We start from the raw sequence: 21,651 nt of genomic DNA on the forward strand, positions 1-21,651 counted from the left end.
TCTCATGTAAGATGAATGAGATAATTCCGTGAGAAAATGTAATTGACAACCATATAGTAGGTCGAGAAGATTTTGACAAGGACAGTCTTTGCAAAGTCCACTCGGAACCACTTGTAGGGTTAGGAAAGCCACCAAGCGTTTTCCTAACGAATTCTCACCAGGTATCACCACATTTATTCTTACCCACAAAACATCTAAAGATAATAGTGGCATGCCATCCTCCTTAAGATTATTTCTACTGTCCCCTGAAAGTCCCATATTCTGGTCTTAACCCTCCAATGCCTTGGGGACATGGACTGAACCACCTGACCTTGAGTTTGATTTTCCTTATGAGTAAAATAGGGATAACAATTTCCTTTCCAATTATTTTACTGGGTTTGGTGAGGCATAAATGAAGTGACTTGGAAATATAAAACACACTACAAGTATTAGATCTATATTATTTATTTCTGCTGATGAGTATCTATAGATAATCTGAACTCCACAGTTTTGCCTTTGTTCTTTAGTATGTCTTAGCATTTATAGGAATCTTTACTAAGATTTTTTTTTTTTTTGAGACGGAGTCTTGCCTTGTCGCCCAGGCTGGAGTGCAGTGGCGCGATTTCGGCTCACTGCAAGCTCTGCCTCCTGGGTTCAGGCCATTCTCCTGCCTCAGCCTCCCAAGTAGCTGGGACGACAGGCACCCACCACCACGCCTGGCTAATTTTTGGCATTTTTTAGTAGAGATGGAAGATTTTGTTTTAAAAGAGATGGGTTGTGTGTGTGTGTGTGTGTGTGTGTGCGTAAGTGTGTGTACTGGTCACCGTGTCTGTGGTGTATTTTATGTGTCAACTTGACAGGCCAAGGGTTACCCAGATTATTTATTTTTGAGACAGGGTCTTGCTCTGTCACCCAGGCTGGAGTGCCGTGACACCATCTCGGCTGACTGCAACCTCTGCCTCCTGGGTTCGAGCGATTCTTGTGCCTCAGTTTCCTGAGTAGCTGGGATTACAGGTGCCCATCACCACAACCAGCTAACTTTTTGTATTTTTAATAGAGACAGGGTTTCACCATGTTGCCCCGGGTGGTCTAGAACTCCTGGGCTCAAGTGATCCACCCGCCTCGGCCTCCCAAAGTGCTGGGATTACAGGCATGAGCCACTGTGTCTGGCCCCGAGTCGCCCAGATTAAACAGTTTCTGGATGTGTCTATGAGGGTGTTTCTGGATGAGATCAGCATTTGAATCAGTGGACTCAATAGACCACCCTCCCCAGTGTGGGTGGACATCACACAATCCTGGAAGGCTTCAATAGAACAAAAGATGGAGGATGGAGGAGCTTGCCCCTTTTTTCATTTTTCTTTCTTTCTTTTTGTCCCTTGCTTTTTGAGCTGGGACATCACATTTCATCTTCTCTTGTCCTTGGACTGGGACTTATACCACTGGCTCCCTGGTTCTCTGGTCTTTGGACTCAGCCAGTGGACTGACACCACTGGCTTTCCTGGGTCTCCAGCTTGCAGACAGCAGACTGTGGGATCTCTCAGCCCCCATGATCTTGTGAGCCAACTCCTCATAAGAAGTCTCTTTCTGTATATCTATATATATCCTATCGGTTCTGTCCCTCTGACTAATACACCGTATATCATTAAAGTGGGACACAATGCCCATATTTAGCCCAACTTGCTCTCTTCTTGTGGCTCTATGCCTCATTGCACAACTCATCATAACTACGCAAATTTGCCCCCGGGGCAAACGGGGCTGTGGTGCAGGATGAGACTGATGCGATCTCGCACAATTCCTCATTCTTAGTCCTCTGCCAGTTTTTCAGCATCAAGTCACTTCATGTTTGTCTAATGATCCACGAGGTGAATGCCACTCATGCTCAGCTGCAACCCTAACTCTGCCGCGTTGGGATTTCTCATGCTGTCCACCCCACCGCAGACAGCCCATGTCAGGATCTCAAGGAATTGCTCTTTTATTAACTTCTATTTTAAACAATTTTTACTTTTATTTATTTATTTTTGTTGAGACAGGGTCTTGCTCTGTTGCCCAGGATGGAGTGCAGTGGCACCATCATAGTTCACTGCAGCCTTGAACTCCTGAGCTCAAGTGATCCTCCTGCCTCAGCCTCCTGGGTAGCTGGGACCACAGGCACACACCACCGTGCTTAGCTAATTTTAATTTTTTTGTAGAGATGGGGGTCTCACTATGTTTCTCAGGTTGGTCTTGAACTCCTGGGCTCAAGTAATCCTCCTGCCTTGGCCTCCCAAAGTGTTGGGATTACAGCTGTGAGCTACTGATTCCTGGCCTGGAATCATTCTTTTAGAGATCATGGGCACAGCCAAGACGACAGATCCATGTAAGCTTGTTTCTTGAAAGTTGAAAAAGAAGGTACCTGTCTGTCCTTCTCTCATACCCCCTCTGTCCTACAAGGGCATGCTCTAAACCTGCAGATATTTATGTTGTCCTCTAGAATGTGATTCTGGGCTTTGGCTTGGTTCTCCCACCTACAGATGAGATGACGTCATCTGATCATTAGCAAAGCATGTTGAAGGTATTGAATAAAGACCATTTATTTCAATATCAACAAGAGTGATAGCATTTAGACCTAAACTGCAAATGTGGCCCAAGGATGATTACTTAAACTCCGTTTTTTTTTAAGAGATGAGGTCTCTGTCATCCAGGCTGGAATGCCCCAGTGTCATCCTAGCTCACTTCAGCCTCGAACTTGTGGGCTCAAGTGATCCTCCCATCTCAGCTTCCCAAGTAGTTGGGACTACAAATGTGTGCCACCATGCCTGGCTAATTAAATATATATTTTTTTGTAGGGTTGGGGTCTTGCTATGTTGCCCAGGCTGATCTCAAACTCCTGGCCTCAAGCCAACTGCCTTGGCCTCCCAAAGTGCTGGGATTATAGGTATGAGCCACCACGCCTGGCCAGCAGAGGCTCCCAGACCAATTTGGACAAGATCTGCACCCTCCCAAGAACACCCATAAAGGAGAAATTTTAAGCCTTTTCCTTTATGTCATGATTTGTTTTCAGTGCAGTGTAGGCAACAAAACTCAGTGATTTCTCAGGAAATATGCAAATCCTTGCTCCCTTGGAAAGTAACCAATTAAAAAATAATTTTCTGAGCATCGGCTATGTGCCTAGTACAGTGATAGGCCATGGAAGATGAGCTTAAAAATCCACTGAGAAAAATGCTGGTACCAACTTCTCTTCCAGCCTAAAGAAGCATATTTCAGCCCATCTCCAGATGGCAAGCACAGTCCTGTTTCTTTGGTTATCACTGCTGGGGGAGGTTAGTGCTTTTAGACGAAGCATAATTGAAATGTGATGAATGTCCCTAAAGAGTGCATTGCCAGCTGGGTGCGGTGGCTCATGCCTGTAATCTCAGCACTTTAGGAGGCCAAGGAAGGAGGATCACTGGAGCCCTGGAGTTCAAGACCAGCCTGGGCAACATGGTGAAACCCTGTTTCACTTTGAAACAAAACAAAACAAAACACACAAAAAAACCAAATTAGCTGGGTATCGTGTCACATGCCCGTAGTAGTCCCAGCTACTCGGGAGGCTGAGGCAAGAGAATTGCATGAACCCAGGAGGCAGAGGTTGCAGTGAGCTGAGATCACATCACCGCACTCCAGCCTGGGTGACTGAGCAAGACTCCGCCTCAAAAAAAAAATTATATAATATATAATAAAGATATATAATATATTATATTATATATAATTATTATATAATAATAAATATTTATTATTATTATATAATAAATAAATAAATAAATAAACAAAGAGTTCATAGCCAATCCCTTTGGGCAAGGGCAAACTTATACAGGTGAAATATTAGATTCCTGATGTGATCTTAGAGACCAGAATAGATGCCCCTTTATCAAGTACACCAGAATCTAAGGTTAAGTTACCTACAGGTAGAGGGTTCAGGGCCAGCTGGCCTAGCAAATTTCTCAATTTCTGTGGCTAAACTTTCTACCAATAGGAGCTGTCAGTGCTGGTTTCCAACCCAGACCATTACAACTCTGACTGGACAGAGGGCCAGCCTTACAAACATTCTCTTCTGAGGAGCTACTGTAGACTTTAGGCCAGTTTCAGCAGTTCGCAGAGGCTGCACACAAACCGTCTTTGTGTCCTATAGTTCACCTGGTGAGGTAAAGAGCCTCAAATTCCACCTCATTTTAATGCTAAAAGCCATCCCAGGAAGGAACGGGAGGTCATGATGTAAAGTGAAATAGGCCAGGCACAGAAAGACAAAGTTCATATTTTCTCACTTATTTGTGGGAGCTAAAAATGAAAACCATTGAACTCATGGAGACAGAATAGAAGGATGGTTACCAGAGGCTGGGAAGGGTAGTGAGGGTGGGAGAGGTGGGGATCGTTAATGGGTACAAAAAAATAGAAAGAATGAATAAGACCTAGTATTTGATAGCACAACAGGGTAACTGTGGTCAATAATGATTGAATTGTACATTTTAATATAAGTAAAAGAGTAGAAATGGATTGTTTGTAACACAAAGGATAAATGCTTGAGGGGGTGGATACCCCATTTGCCCTGATGTGGTTATTACACATTACATGCCTGTATCAAAATATCTCATGTACCCCATAAATATAGACACCTACTATGTACCCACAACAATTAAAAATTTAAAAAACCAAAGTAAACATGGTAAGTATGTCACCTATATGTCTACCTATGGCACACACACTCGACACTCCTTCGTAACTATGCATAACTTTTCCCGAAACCTGCTGAATGTGTATGACTCTATTATGTAATACGAACACCGTGAGTCATAAAACCTGACCTGCCCTTCCCCTCTTCAAAAAGAGCACCTTCAGTCCACGCTGGAGACTTTCTCTTCTCAGCTTGCAAACTGGTACTGCCAATACAGCCCTTTCTCCTAGTTAGCCACCTCGGTGGCCTTTTGGATGATACTGATGGTGCATCTAGTCATTCTGACAGCCACTCACGCCACCTAACCTCAATCAAGGAACTATCAAAGTACTTCTCTGAGGAACTGAATGGAAAGGTCTTTCGACGTGAGCACCAATTTTCTTTTCTCTCTGAAGGTTTGCATGTGAAGAAGATTGGGAGCTGGTGATTTCTTGATTTCTCTTATAGCTGTAAGATGTATAACTTGTGGAAATCTTTCTGATAAAAAACTAAACAGACTCTGTCATTTTATGACCTATGTTTGCAAAGCTTTCAGACATCACTGTGATGACGAATTTTTGATGGTGGATCATCTTCTGTCAGTGCAGAACCCAGAATAGGCAGGATTCAATCCTGCAGCCAGAAAGTGTGGGAAGAGCTGAGGGTCCACATTCCCTGACTCGCTCCTGTCTCATGGGACAAGTCCGCTGCCTCCTGCAGGGGCTGATGGATGGGCACCTTCAGTTGGCTGTTGGAAGCCACACCGGAAGAGGGAGAGGAGCAGATGGAAAAGGCTTGGCGGGAAAGCTGTGCCGTCTTATTGGTCTCTTTCCAGGGAACACGCAGCGTTCCAGGCAGGCTTCCTGTGAGAGTTTCCCATGGGACGGGACTCACATTTCTAAATGAGATGTACCCACGCCCTGGCCAACGTCCTCTCTATCACCCACCTGTCTCCTTAGTGAGTTCAAGCACATCAGAAACACTGTTGGACCATGTGGGAATCCTATTCCACACTTCCTCCGGCTCCACCGGAAGCACACAATGACAGCCCCGCTGTCTCATATCCATATTTTAATTTTCTGCAACTTGGATAGATTATGACTACATTTTCCTGCTCTATTGTATAAAGTAGGGGGGTGGAAGGGAAGAGAAAGTGAGAGGGGTGTCTGCTGTGGCCATGCCTCCTGCCTGCTGGGAAAGAGAGAGTAAGGTAGGAAGGCAGTGTTCACAATTTGGGAAAAATAGCAAAACAAAGCCAAACACCTTTCCTCGCCTTTCTGCTATTAAAGAGATGAGAGGTTCGTTCTCTGAAGAAGAACAGGAAGCAGGGATGAAGTGGACCGGAAGTGCAGGAATTACATGGAATTCTATACCCAGTGTGGAGACTGTTCCCTCCCGATCCCTGGATGTGGGAGGACATGTCCCAGGCAGGAAGGGAAGGGTTTTTTCTGGAGAGAATGGAGAGCCAGAGAGGAAAGATGTCCAGATACCAAGACACTGATATTCGGGGTTCCCCAGGGAAAGAACCAGCTTGCGACGGGATCATGTCACAGGGACACCCACTGGGGGACCATCCCACCCTGAAATGTAGCATCTGCTTAGTTTCTAAGTGTGAAGCAACAGACCAGGGCCAGCAGACAACTGAGGAAACCTTGGACAGGAAAGAGAGACCAACACAAATAAACTGGAAAAAAAGAGCTGGAAGGAAACACAGAATAATAATGATAACTAATATTATCAGAGTGATAAGAGAGGATATTATGTTCGTGAAACAATAATAGCATAATATTAAAAATCAGATAATATAAAGAAACTCTTAGAAATTTAAGAAAAAAAACAACAACAAAAAACAAAACCATAATGGCAAAAGTTAGAAAATCCAGAGAAGAGATTAAAGTAAATACTGACAAAGCCTCCCAGAAAGTAGAATAAAAAGACAGAGATAGACAGCTGGAGAGACAAGTATAAGAGTGGGAGGCCATGCCCAGCATTTGATAAATAGGAATTCTGGAAAGAGAGGACACAGGCAAGAGGGGAGAAGATGTCAAAGAAACAATCCAAAAAGAACCTCACAGCTAAAAAAGAATGCATGTCACGTCTCCAGACTAAAAGTGCCCATCGAACACAGAGTACAATGGATTTACAAAGACCCATATCAGGGCACCCATCCTGAAATTTTAGATCAGAAGGAGCAAAAAGGAGTTCCCAAAGGATCCCATTGTTGGGGAGCCTGAGGGGGTGTCACATACAATGGATAGGATGCTGGGCTTTTCCGGAGCAACGCCTTTGGTATTCTGAGAGAAATTTTTTTTTGTATATTTCTATATCCAGTCAAACTATTCATTAGATACAAAGCTAGAATAAAGACTTTTTCAGATATGCCGGTATCCAAACATTTTACTTCCCATATGCGCTTTCTCTGGATTGATTGCAGGATGTTCTCCAGCGAAACAATGGTGTAAAACAAAAAACAGGAAGACTCCAGATCCGGGAAAGAGAGGACCCAATACAGAACGAGGGAGAAGGAAAGACCCTGATGGGGATGTGGCATCCCGGGTTGAGACTCTGCATGAGACCAAGTCCAGGCTGGAGCAGGAGGCTGGAGGAGTCTAAGAGGGAGGTCCTGGAAAAACAACAGCAGTAGCAGCTGCCACAGCAACCAAAATCAAACCAAAGAGGAACGAGAACTACCTGACGTAGCTGGAAATTAATATTGGTAGACATCTGAGAATCTGTAGGAACTTTTGGGAGAAAAGTGAAGGGTATGTAGTAACTAAATAAGTGAAAGCAAGGCAAGTATTCCCTTTGGGTAAAACAATGGGTTGTCTAAAAAACGAGCTGCAACCACAGGATACTACTTGGATTAGTCACGATAATGTCATGCTGATGACTATGGCTTTAAGCCAGAATTATGCTATCACCATACTAAGAAAATGGAAAAGGAAATAAAATGTGGGTGGTTATAATCTAAATCTACCTCCTTATTTTTTTTTTCTTTGAGACAAAGTCTCGCTCTGTCCACCGGGCTGGAGTGCAGTAGTGTGATCTGGACTCTTGGACTCACTGCAACCTCCACCTTTGGGGCTCAGGCAATCCTCCCACCTCAGCCTCCAGAGAAGCTGGGACTGCAGGCATGTGCCACCACACGCGACTAATTTTTGTATTTTTTGTAGAGATGGGATCTCACTATGTTGCCCAGGCTGGTCTCAAGCTCCTAAGATCAAGTGATCCTCCCACTTCAGCCTCCCAAAGTGCTGGTATTATAGGTGTGAACCACTGTGCCTGGCCGTCTTCATCCATTTTAACAGGAATTCAACAACCTAAAAGTGAATTAATCAAGGAATAATGCCCTGTGTCAATTATTTATCTATATGGAGGCAAATACTAGAAGAAACAGCTAAAACTGTTGCAAGTGGCAGGAGTTGCAGGGAGGAAGCTGTTTGTCATAATCAGCCTTGTGGAACCATTTGACTTTTAAATTATGTCATCTATTACTTTGATAGAAACAAATATTAATACTTTAAAAAGTGAATGAAATTGAACTTTGAAAAAGCAGAAATAAGCGGCTTATTTTACCTTGACAACTTAGATTTTAATATACAGTAGGAACCGTTCCCCAAGAGACAGGGAGGGAGCAGATACTAAACCTACGCTGGGTAAACCCAGGCATCCGGGTATCAGCATCGGGATGGGTTATCTGGGTCTAACACTACCCTCTGGGCTCTTCAAGGTCCCCAAAGCACCAGGGGGCTGTGTGGGTGGCACAAAGAGAATCACAGCCAAGAGAAAAAACTCAGGTCTAAATCCAACTAGCTAATCACATGCCTGGCATGGGACTAAGAACTTTGCATGCTTTATCTCACTGAATCTTCCCAAGAAGGTTGTGGTTAGAGCCTTATAACATCCTCGCTCAATTAGAGAGGAAAGGGAAGCTTGGAGACGTTACAGGAGGTGCCCACATTTATCCCTTTTACCAAGGGGCATGGCTGGGAAAAGAACCTGGGTCTGCCCGGCAGCAAAAGCTGAACTGTCAATCACTCAGCAGTGCCTTTCATGATCTTTACACTGACACAGGTTACACAGGCTATCCAGCCATCCCCCAGTCCTTTGTCTCTGAGTCACTAAGCCTCTCTGTACCTACTTCCTCCTCTGGAAAGCCAGCGATTCTCACTCCATCTCACGCAGAGATGCTGAGGCTCAAATATCATAGTATATATAAAAAATTTAAAAATAAATTTAAATGGCAATTTGTACAAATGAAAATATTATTCTTGATCACGGGAGGGAGACAGGGGGCCTTGGGATGCGACTTGGTCTCCTATATCAACTTGAAAGATGCTGTCCCTTGGTCATTTGTGGTCATTTATGTGCCCAAGCCCAAGGAAAGATTTTGAGAAGAGAGGGCTGGGTTCTGGGGTGACATTCAGCATGTGGGCTGATGCTGTCGGGACCTTGATCCTAAATGTGGCTGGCTGCAAAGGTGTCGTCACCTCCACTCAGGGCATCTGTAGTATTTAGTTCTGACATTTATTCTTTTTAATTTTCCCTGAATCGCAAAGTCCTAGGCGTGCATGATGTTCGGAGGCCTTCAGTGCCAGCTCAGCATTTGGGACAAGACAGTACTGAACGCAACTCCTCTCCCTTTCCCCAAGCGTCTGCCCAAGTAGGCTTTGGGTCAATTTGGTTTTTTTTTTTTTTTTTTTGAGACGGAGTCTCGCTCTGGCACCCAGGCTGGAGTGCAATGGTGCGATCTCGGCTTACTGCAACCTCAGCCTCCCGGGTTCGCTCAAGCAATTCTCCTGAGTGAGCCTCCTGAGTAGCTGGGATTACAGGCGCCTGCCACCACGCCCGGCTAACTTTTGTATTTTTAGTAGAGATGGCGTCTCACCATGTTGGTCAGGCTGGTCTCGAACTCCTGACCTCTTGATCCACCCGCCTCTGCCTCCCAAAGTGCTGGGATTACAGGCGTGGGCCAGGGACAATTTTTTACTTGCCCTCCTGGAGAGTGATTTCGCGGATTCAGCCTTGCCATGCATTTACTTCGCTGCCCAAGGCTGCCACCTGGTGGAGACTGCTCACCTTTCATTTCTGAACTTGGTTTCAAAGCGCTTTCACATTTATTTAAAAAAAAAACACCTGACACTCTTACCATCTGTATGTAAGTTTAGTATTATTATTTCCACTTTATAATGAGAAAATGGGATCTTAGAGGAAAGAATCTAAAAGTACCTGGAACTGCATTATGGTATCTTTTCCCTCCATTCGGCAAAACCCCAAAATGCTGTCCTCTTAGTGTGCTGGGTTTGAGCCCAGTTTAAGTCCTGGCTCAGCAACTGTCACAAAATGAGGTCTTTTCACAGAACTGAATTTGATCATTACCAGGCCCTCCGTTATTCTGAACATTTGTAATTGGTGGAACTATTCTGTGCAGTGAATGTGTTGAGGTAGTTACAGAAGGAAAGTGATGGCTGATACCATTCCAACGTGTGTGTGTGTGCGTGTGTGTGTGTGTGTGTGTGTTAAGGTTTAATGGGTTTTTGCAACCCCTAGGGCCTGAGTTTAATTACATTTTAAAATCCAGGCAGCGGTATCTCCCTAGACTCTTTTGAATCCATCCATCGAACACCTCATAGACAAGCGCACGAGGAGAGCCTCCCTCCAGGGTGCACCATAGCCTGGCCATTCATTAGGCATGTGATCTCATCTTCATTCACTGGGAAAACAGGGATAAAAGGCCGCATCTATCTCTTGGGTTGATGGGTGCAGCAAACCATCATGGCACATGTATACCTATGTAACAAACCTGCACATTCTGCACGTGTATCCCAGAACTTAAAATATAATAATAATAAAACACTTTTTAGAAAATTCAGGACACTCTGGGCTTTACATTTATTTATTTATTTAAAAAAAGAATTGGCTGGGTGTGGTGGCTCATGCCTGTAATCTCAGCCCTTTGGGAGGCCAAGTTGGGTGGATCATGAGGTCAGGAGTTCGAGACCGGCCTGACTAACATGGTGAAACCCCATCTCTACTAAAAATACAAAAATTAGCCAGGTGTGGTGGCTGGTGCCTGTAATTCCACCTGCTCAGGAGGCTGAGGCAGAGAATCACTTGAACCCAGGAGGCAGAGGTTGCAGTGAGCCGAGATTATGCCATTACACTACAGCCTGGGCTACAGAGTGAGACTCCATCTCCAAGAAATAAAAAAAAAAAAGACTTATTTAATCTTCCATCAGTGTTCTGACAACCAAGAGAAAATTCCTTACTGAGATCACAGGAATGGCTAAACCCATCAAATCTTCACTTGAAAGTTCTCTGGTTTGTCCATCTGGAATTTGCCCTGACTGAATGCACTACCCTTAAATTCCTTAGTAGAACTTTTACTCTAACTAATCCTCACACTTCAGGACTTCAGACGAGTCCCTGACATTTTACCCAGGTAAGAGGTAGAACTTAAGCGTGAATTCAGAAAAACATCTGTTAATTTGCTTTCTGTGGCCCTACATTAGTCAGCTGGTGTATACCTCAAACTCTTTCGCTTCTTGTTAATTACATTTTTAGAGTAAGGGGAAATCCTAGGTTTAGTATTATTTGATTTATTTCAGGGTAGAATGCATTTTGGCCTCCAAATTAATTACCATCAACAAACTTATGCAAAATTCACTCTCAAAAAAAAAAAAAAAGCAGTGTCTATCTCAAAAGGCGTTGTGAAGACTCAGTTAAACAATTCACATAAAGCACTCAGCAACAAGCCTACACACCATGTGAACTTTGTAGGAATGAACCGTTCTTGTCTATTACTGTTAATGAGCAGCCCTAAGGGGGTGTGACGGAGGTTGCATTCATGAGACATTCATTGCATTCGTTACGTGCATGCCGGGGGTAGCCAGTGGAGTGGGTGTTTCTTTTTTAAAATGTTCTTTTAGGGTCGGGCAAGGTGGCTCACACCTGTAATCCCAACACTTTGGGAGGCCAAGGTGGATGGATCAACTTGAGGTCAGGAGTTTGAGACCAGCCTGGGCAACATGGCAAAACCCCATCTCTATTAAAAATACAAAAACTAGCCAAGCGTGGTGGTGCACACCTGTAATCCCAGTTACTCGGGAGGCTGAGGCGGGAGAATCGCTTGAACCTGGGAGGCGGAGGCTGCAGTGAGCTGAGATTGTGCCATTGTACTCCAGCCTGGGCAACAGAGTGAGACTGTGTCTCAAAAAAAAAAAAATGTCGCAGTTCCTAACCTCAGTGATATTCCGCAAGTCCATCTTCCCCGGGAGGAGGTGTGTGCTGGAAAGGGGTGTAGGCATTTTGGGTCATCCCACAAAAGCAGACACTACAAGCTTATGGAGCAATTGGATACAGGACAAGGGGCTGTCGCTGTCAATTAGGAATCATCTCTTGAACAAACTTTTTTTATAAAGAAGATACACAAATGGCCAATAGCATGCGGACATATGCTCAACATCACTAGTCATCAGGGAAACGCAAATCAAAACCACAATGAGATACACCTCACACCCATTGGGATGGTCATCAATTTAATAAAGCAAAATAGAAAATAACAAATGTTAGAGAGGATGTGGAGAAACTGGAACCCTTGGGCACTGTTGGTAGAAATGTAAAATGGTGCAGCTGCTATGGAAAACAGTAGGGATGGCTCCTCAAAAAATGAAAAATAGAAGTACCTTATGATCTGGCAATACCACCTATAGGTATATACCCTGAACAACTGGGAATAGGGTCTCGAGGAGATATTTAGACATCCATGTTCATAACATAATTATTCGTGATAGGCAAAAGGTTTTGGAAATAACCCGTGCCTTTTGATGGATGAATGGATCAGCAAAAGGTGATCTACACAGACAATAAAATGTTATTTAGCCTTAAAAAGGAAGGCAGCCAAGCGTGGTGGCCCACTTCTGTAATCCCAGCACTTTGGAAGGCCAAGGCAGGCAGATCACCTGAGCCCAGAAGTTTGAGACCAGCCTGGCCAACGTGGTGAAACCCTGTCTCTATAAACAAATACAAAAATTAGCTGGGTGTGGTGGCACACACCTGTAGTCCCAGCTACTCAGGAGGGTGAAGTAGGAGGATCACTTGAACCCAGAAGGTGGAGGTTGCAGTGAGCCAAGATTGCACCACTGAACTCCAGCCTGGGCGACAGAGAGACCCTGTCTGAAAAATACAAAAAAAAAAAAAAAAAAAGGAAGGAAATTCTGACGCATGCTACAACATGGATGAACCTTTTTTTTTTTTTTTTTTGAGACAGAGTTTTGCTCTGTTGCCCAGGCTGGAGTGCAGTGGTATGATCTCGGCTCACTGTAACCTCCACCTCCCAGGTTCAAGAGATTTTCCTGCCTCAGCCTGCCAAATACCTAGAATCACAGGCACGAAACAGCACATCTGGCTAATTTTTATATTTTTAATAGAGATGGGGTTCCGCCATGTTGGCCTGGCTAGTCTCAAACTCCTGACCTCAGGTGATCCGCCTGCCTCGGCCTCCCAAAGTGCTGGGATTACAGGCATGAGCCACCACACACAGCCAACATGGATGAACCTTGAGGCCATTATGCTAGGTAAAGTAAGCCAGACACAAAAGGACAAATACTATATGATTCCACTTATATGAAGTACCAGAGTGGTTAAATTCATGGAGACAAAAAGTAGTGGTTGCCAGGGGCTGAGGAAAGCGGGGAAGGGGAGTTGTTTAATGAGTATAGAGTTTCAGTTTAGCAGATGAAAAGAGCTCTTGGGTGAATGATGGTGGGGATGGTTATACAACATTGTGAGTGTACTGAATGCCGCTGAACTGCACACTTAAAAATGGCTGAGACTACAAACTGACTTCCGTGTATGCTGCTCGAGTGATGCGTGAGCCAAATTCTCACAAATCACCACTAAAGAACTTACTCATGTAACTAAATACCACCTGTTCCCCAAAAACCTATGGAAATATAAAAATATTTTCCAAAATGGTTAAGATAGTAAATTTATGTGCATTTTACAATTTTTTAAAAAAGAAAGAAACTGTCTCACTTAAAGTGACAATAGCATCCCTTTGAAAGATGCTGCTAAACCATCTAAAAATGGTCAAATATACACGTATTTGGTTATAAGAAGCTCATTCCTATCTGCAAGACCTAAGTTGACTAGTGCGTTTGTCATACTTGTCTAGGCTTTTCACCTTTGTCTCAGTTGACAAAGAAATCTTTAAAATCAGGAGACCTTTAAAATAAGGTTAGGAAACATGTCCACAGAGCCAGAAACACAGCCATGGATCAAAGGAATCACATTATTATTATTATTATTATTCCTTTTTTTTTTTTTTGAGATGGAGTCTCCGCCTGTCACCAGGCTGGAGTGCAGTGGCGTGATCTTAGCTCACTGCAACCTCCACCTCCCAGGTTCAAGCAATTCTCCTGCCTCACCCTCCCAAGTAGCTGGGACTACAGGCATGTGCCACCATGCCTAGCTAATTTTTATATTTTTAGTAGAGACAGGGTTTCACCACGTTGGCCAGGATAGTCTCAATCTCTTGACCACGTGATCCACCCGCCTCGGCCTCCCAAAGTGTTGGGATTACAGGCGTGAGCCAGCGCGCCGGGTCAGGAATCACATTATTAAATGGTGCCGTTAGCTTCAAAACATTCCATTTATTTATAGTAATTAATTTATAAATGACTTCTCCTAATCAATAAAATGGCCTAAGGGGTAACACTTTGGAATTTCCAGCTTCAAATGATACTTTCAGGTTTCAGAGGGAAACTGAGGGAGAGGGAGTTCCTACCTTGTAGATGCAGGACTTCGCGTTCAGAAAGAAAAGCTCAATGGTAGCATTATCCTTCAGGTATGAAATGCTTTCTATATAGAACCTGAAAGAGAAAAATGGTGCGTGAACCACAGAAACAGCAGGTGCAGAAAATAAAGTGCTCTCTTGAGCTACATGATTTGAGATGAAAGCTGGCATTCCCCATCCTAAATAAACAAAGGAAAAGGGCACCATCCATGGTTTTTCTATGATTCCCTAGGGAGGACAAACTGTTTTTGGAGTTTTGATAGTGGCTTAGGGTCACGCCTAATGGGCCTCACCATAACCAAAGAACTGGGTCTGCCACCAATTTGTAAGAACAAATTCTAAAACTAGGCCTCTGATTTCTTTGTCCTATCTGCTTTCTAATTTTACATAATGTTATTTGTTTTCATCACATTGCTTGTTTGTCCTAAATTGTCATTGAGTTGGATTTTCTTTTCTTCTCCTTTTTTTTCTTTTTTTAGACAGGGTCTCGCTCTGTTGTCCAGGCTGGAGTGCAGTGGGGCATGGCTTACTGCAGCCTTGACCTCCCAGGCTCAAGCAACCTTCCCGCCTCAGCTTCCTGAGCAGCTGAGACTACAGTTGCATACCACCACGCCTGACTAATTTTTTTTTTTTTTTTGTAGATATGGAGTCTTCCTTTGTTGCTCAGGCTGGGCTCAAATTATCTGCCCACCTCAGCCTCCCGAAATGCTGGGGTAATAGATGTGAGCCACTGTGCCCAGCCAAGTTGGATTTTAAAAAGATAATTTCTTCTTCTTAATCACAGCTTTCTTTGAAATGGTTACTACTACTCCCGAAGGTGGTGAAGTGTGATTTGATTTCTGCACATTCGGAGAGCTATGCTAAGTGTTCTTAACACTGTGATATGAATGCATATGAAGCCAAATGAGAATCGGATTTCATCTAGATGGAGCTTATAGATATTTTCAAGATGAAACATGCTGACATTATTTAAGTTTACACTAAATGTGCCTTTATAATATTGACTTTGGAGTTTATTAAATTCTTTAATGAGATAATGCGCTTGTACTGTCTAATGACCAGCCGCACTGAAGGACTAGGAGTTGAAAGGAAGAGCGGGGAAAGGTTGAAATGCAACATCTTGGAGGGAAGAAGGTTCTGAGCAGGGGTAGCAACCCTTACGGTGGACTAGGAGGGTGCTGGGTACTTGGGGCTCTTGGAAACCGGGTTCACCAAGAAGAGGCAGAAGGTGAGGAAGGTGAAATGAGAAGAAACAAGTACTACAGTTTTCTAGAATAGTGTTATAATTTGAGGGCCAGAATCCTCTGGAGGGAGTCAGAGAGCAGTGATGGAGTCCCCAGCTCTGTGTGACTCAGGGCAGTCACATCATCCTGCTGGGCTTCTGTTCTTCAGACCGTAAAAGAAGAAGTGGTTCTCTACCTAAGAAGTCCACTGGTTTTTAAATATTGGAAACTGACTACAATGTAAACAACAACAACAGCAGCAAAAACAAGAGACCAACATTGTTTAAGGCAAACAAACTGATGCCCTTAGCTTCAAGAAGTTCTATTCATTTATAGTAATTAATTTAAAAATGACTTCTTCTAATCAATAGAATCACCTGAGGGGCAACAACTTGGAATTTCCAGCTTCAAATGATACTTTGAGATTCCAGTGGGAAATGGAAGAGGAGGAGAGTTCCTACACTGGAGATACAGGACCTCATGTGTCTTTTTAGAAAGGAAAGCTCAATGGTAGCATTATCCTTCAGGTATGGTAAAAGATAAAAGGATTTATCCATAATTGGCCAGGCGCGGTGGCTCACACCTGTCATCCCAGCACTTTGGAAGGCTGAGGTGGGGGGAATCACCTGAGGTCAGGAGTTCGAAACCAGCCCGGCCACCATGGTGAAACCCCTGTCTCTACTAAAAATACAAAAATTAGCCAGGGGTGGGTGTGGGTGCCTGTAGTCCCAGCTACTTGGGAGGCTGAGGCAGAAGAATTGCTTGAACCCAGGAGGTTGAGGTTGCAGCGAGCCGAGATGGTGCCACTGTACTCCAGCCTGAACAACAGAGGGAGACTCTATCTCAAAAAAAAAGAAAAAAAAAGTATCTTTTACCATACCTGAAGGATAATAATGCTACTGTTGGATAAACATGAAGATAAAAACCCATGTCTGTAGGCTACATCAAGCCCATGGCCCACCAGCTTGCAACCTCTTGTCTACACACTAAATAAATAAATAAAGCTTTTTATCATTTTTCAAATGTGTGCAGAGGCTGCTGTGATGAATACAATTCAAGTTTTTTTGAAATTGGTGAGTGAATTCGGAGTAACTTCAGACATTAAATTTTCTCAATCCACAGATATCATTAGTACAATTCTTATCATCTCAGGTTCTACAAAATTTGGAGGAATTACGCAGTGGTCCTCATACTTGTAAAGCCTGAAAATTAATGGACTGGCTGATCTCTGCCCATAACCCCTGCCCCTGCCAAGCACCTGCCCCCTGCTTCTGGAGCAGGTGTCTTATATCACCAAGGTCTTCATATAGAGCCCACCATGGTCTCAGAGGCACAGTAAAGTTAAACAACTTTTAGTTCTTTAAGAATGAAGAGCAAAATTGCAGTAGCAAATTTTACATCTCAAAGCAAAATAAATTTGATATGATTTTTCTTTTTAAAATTTTTTTATTTTTATAATTTCTTTTTATTTTGTTATTATTATTTTTTATTATACTTTAAGTTCTAGGGTACACATGCACAACGTGCAGGTTTGTTACATATGTATACATATGCCATGTTGGTGTGCTGTACCTGTTAACTCGTCATTTACATCAGGTATATCTCCTAATGCTATCCCTCCCCCTAACCCCCACCCCACGACAGGCCCCAGTATGTGATGTTCCCCACCCTGTGTCCAAGTGTTCTCAGTGTTCAATTGCCACCTATGAGTAAGAACATGCGGTGTTTGGTTTTCTGTCCTTGTGACAGTTTGCTCAGAATGATGGTTTCCAGCTTCATCCATGTCCCTACAAAGGACATGAACTCATTCTTTTTTATGGCTGCATAGTATTCCATGGTGTATATGTGCCACATTTTCTTAATCCAGTCTACCACTGATGGACATTTGGGTTGGTTCCAAGTCTTTGCTGTTGTGAATAGTGCCACAATAAACATACGTGTGCATGTGTCTTTATAGTAGCATGATTTATAATCCTTTGGGTATATATACCCAGTAATGGGATGGCTGGGTCAAATGGTATTTCTAATTCTAGATCCTTGAGGAATCGCCACACTGTCTTCCACAATGGTTGAACTAGTTCACAGTCCCACCAACAGTGTAAAAGTGTTCCTATTTCTCCACATCCTCTCCAGCACCTGTTGTTTCCTGACTTTTTAATGATTTGATTTTCAAAAAATAAATCTATATGGTAGCTCATGCCTGTAATCCCAGCACTTTGGGAGGCCAAGATGTGTGGATCAACTGAGGTCAGGAGTTTGAGACCAGCCTGGCCAACATGGTGAAAGCCTGTCTCTACTAAAAATACAAAAAATTACCCAGGCGTGGTGGTGGACACCCGTAATCCCAGCTACTTGGGAGGCTGAGGCAGGAGAATCGCTTGAACCTGGGAGGCAGATGTTGCAGTCAGCTGAGGTCATGCCATTGCACTCCAGCCTGGGCAACAAAAGCGAAACTCCATCTCAAAAATAAATAAATAAATCTACATCCTTTGCAAAGGGCCTCTGGCAAAGGGTAGTCAGAATAATAAAAGAAACTAAAGGAAGGAAAAGAAGGAAAAGGGAGGAAAGGGAGAGAAAGGGGAGGGAAGGAAGAGAGAAAGCAATCCTAACACCAGAATATTAACAGAAGCCTCCTGAAGTTGACAGTGGACTTTGTGCTCTAATAATGATTTTGAGTCTAAATTCGTATAAGGTCTGAAATAACTTAATTTTCAAAGTAATGCCATATGTTTCTTAAAAGAATCTCATTTGCTTTAGTTCTTAAAAAGTAAAGAGTAAAGACATCCTGCCTCCTCCACCCCAATTTTCTCCTGAATAGTATATTAAGAAAATATAACACTTCCCTTTTCGTTTCCACTCTCATAAGATGGAAAACTGAATTGAGGTGGCAAATTCTACATCTCTGTGAGTGCCTTCATTTCCACCAAGCTCTACGTTGTCTAGCCATAAAAGGGGCAGAGAAGGTACAGGAAATAACATGCATATTCTGAGATGGAGAGAAAAAAAATCACCTCCTCTCGACGGAAGTGGAAAGCAGTTTCCTGTTAACTTTTATCACCAAGACGATAGCCTGGAAAACGCTGTGAGTTCCGGGCCTGTCATATCATTGTTCTGTTAGGGGAGGGTATGGAGCTCATCCTGAGCTTTCCCTCCCTGCCAGGGAACTGCTGAGTCAAAAACGCCTGCAGAGAAACAGAGCTCAGACCTCTCCACCCGCACACCCAGAGAGGCATGGTGCACACTGGGGGCACCAGGGACAAGAGCCTTCTGGGAAGATGGGGAGGGCTGATGGTTTGGATTCAAAGTCAAAATTTTTTTTCTTTTTTTTTTTTTGAGATGGGGTCTTGCTCTGTCACTCAGGCTGGAGTGCAGTGTGCAACCACAGTTCACTGCAGCCTCGATCTCCTGGGCTCAAGTGACCTGTCTGCCTAAGCCTCCCAAATAGCTGGGACTACAGATATAAGCCACCATGCTGACTAATTTTTTATTTTCTGTCGAGATGGGGTCTCACTATGTTGCCCAGGCTGGTCTTGAACTCCTGAGCTCAAGTAATTGTCCTACCTTGACTTCCCAAAGTACTCAGATTACAGGCCAGCCTCTTCTTCTTCTTCTTTTTTTTTAATCCAGTTTTTGGCTGGGCATAGTTTTTGGCCGGGCATGCCTGTAATCCCAGCACTTTGGGAGGCCGAGGCAGGCAGATCTGACTTAAAAAAAAAAAAAAAAGTGGCTTCTTTTTCTGATTTTCAGGACAGCCTCAGCAGTAGGTGGCGATGTTGCATTTCCTTAACTACCAGCGTGGAGCAGGGAGTGCTTCCAGGGTTCACAAAGAACATTCCAGGTCTCTGGGTAACCAGGGAAATAAATGAAGGCTGTGTCTCGGATTCAGAGGGTCTGCATGGACAGTTCCGAGTCTGGCTGTGTATTGACCATGGCTTTATGATGCTTGGATGTCTGTGGCCTTGCTGGGCCTGGAGGGACTGCTGGTGCCAGGGTTAGCCAATTTCCAGACCCCAAGACTTCCACATGTCACCATGGATCCAGGGTCCACCCCTCCCACCACCTCTCGGCTCTCACACCCAGGGCCACTATTTCCCTGCCCTCACCACCCTAGGGACACGTACCAGACAACTAGGGGGCAGCCCCCATGCTGCAGAGCCCGCTGAAATTATTTAAACTAGCCAATCCCAAGCCTGCTCTCCCAGCCTTGCCCGTTCCTCCCCAAAGAAACCACAAAAAATGCTCTTGCCCAATTGTTTCCCGGCTCCCCTGCCTCCTGACTAACCCCAATGCCTCCCACATGGCCCTGCGTGGCATGGTGTGGCCCCTCCTCCCAGGAACTGAGTGACAATCTTTTCAATGTCTGTCCTCTCCTCATCTGCTGGCCTCACCACAGCTGAATCATAATCAGACCTACATTTTAAACGGGTTTTGGGGGCACACTTAGCAGGACTGAATCTTAGGGCATCTATTTGAGTCTAAAGGAACACTCTAGATGGAGCGCAGACCTTGCTAAGAGGTTTCCTGACTCCACAAGCAACAGCCCACCCAAACTAGCTCAGATGATCCTGACCCGAGAATATTTTATCAGAGAGTCTGAAGGAGAAAGAAATAGGTGCTCTGTGTTTATGTGTTTGAGCTTATTAAATATTAAACAGCCTCTAAAGCCTCGGGGAGTCCCGTCCCCTTCTTTGACAAGTGAAAGCCTCTGGTTGCAACAGACTGAACACTGCCTAGTCAGATGGCAAGGGCCCAGCCAGATGACATCAGCCAGGTCTCCTTCTCCATTCCCCCTGCTCTCCCTTTCCCTTTCCCATCCAGCCCTGGGCACTTGGGAATCACTGAATATTTACAGCAAATGTTAATTAAATGGACCAGTGATTTCATTTTGTAATGAACACAAATGTCACATTTAAAATGCCTACTCTTGGTGGCAAATAAGAGCCATGATAATGAAAGCAATAAGCTGTGAGTTTCTGCAGCCAAGCCTCTGATGCTTAGAATCTCAATGCCTCTAAAATCTTAACTGGGACACCTAGCTGAAATATAGCAAGTTCTGGTTAGCAGGAACCTCATTTTAGATCCATGCCATCATTGTTATTGCGAGTGACAGGAAGTAGCAGCTGCTGTCTCCATCAGCCAGGGAAGATACCAAGAATCCGGCCTGTGGACTTGGCTGTAAAATCCTTCCTCCCCGATCAGGCTTCTCCTCTCTTATTTTTTTGCTGCTTGCTTCAGTTTATTGTCTGTGAAACTCAAAGTTTGAAGAGGCAAATCTAATCTCTGTTTATTTTCTTACAAGGAGTTGAGATGATCAGAACTACAGGACACTTGGTAGAAGAATATGTAATTAAAGAATAATCCAGACATGTAGGCTTCATTCTGAGCACAAAGTTTTGCCTATGAAAAGACCACACACACACACACACACACACACACACACACACACACGACGCAGACTTCCTTGGGTGTGTATATTTTCCTTATATTTTTTCTTGACCTATTTCTAAAGCTTGCCTGGTGAACAATATCAGAGAGACATTGTTCCCAAGCCTTATAGCACTAAACAATGGTTTGCAGTTCAAGGTGCTCTTGGTCATATATTGACCGCTGCTGGCTGCTTATAACGTGTGTGTGTGTGTGTGTGTGTGTGTGTGTGTGTGTGTGTGTGTGTGTGTTGTGTGGTGAGGGGAGTGGGAAGAGGTGAGGCTGGAGAGTTAGGCAGAAGTCACATCACGCAAGTCACGCTAAAGATGTCCTTTTCTGAGGATAATGGGAAGCTGGAAAAAAGTTATGAGCAAGGATCAGATGAGAATTCTAGAAAGATGCTCAGTGTCTTCATATAGGGGAGTTTGGAAGGGGTCAAGACCAGACGCAGAGATGAACAAGGAGATCTTGAGTCCAGGAGAGGTTTATGGGAGCCCTAATTACTATCAGGCTGTGTATGGAGAGTAAGAGATGGCTAGGGAGCTGTTTAAGATGCAGGAATA

The 21,651-nt window shown here is 44.0% G+C and overlaps 1 protein-coding gene across 15 annotated transcripts in view; it reads right to left on the reverse strand.

The window, feature by feature from the left end:
- The window catches only part of FRMD4A (FERM domain containing 4A), a 685,957-nt gene that overhangs the window by 125,229 nt on the left and 539,077 nt on the right, over nucleotides 1–21,651 (reverse strand). For all 15 annotated transcript variants that reach the window (XM_055352375.2, XM_063709890.1, XM_055352372.2 and 12 more), the window contains one exon: nucleotides 14,433–14,517. In XM_055352375.2, coding sequence (XP_055208350.1) covers nucleotides 14,433–14,517 — 85 coding nt within the window. The remainder of the gene's footprint in view (nucleotides 1–14,432; nucleotides 14,518–21,651) is intronic.

This window comes from Gorilla gorilla, chromosome 8 (assembly GCF_029281585.2).
Source record: "Gorilla gorilla gorilla isolate KB3781 chromosome 8, NHGRI_mGorGor1-v2.1_pri, whole genome shotgun sequence".
Classification (NCBI taxonomy): Eukaryota; Metazoa; Chordata; class Mammalia; order Primates; family Hominidae; genus Gorilla; species Gorilla gorilla.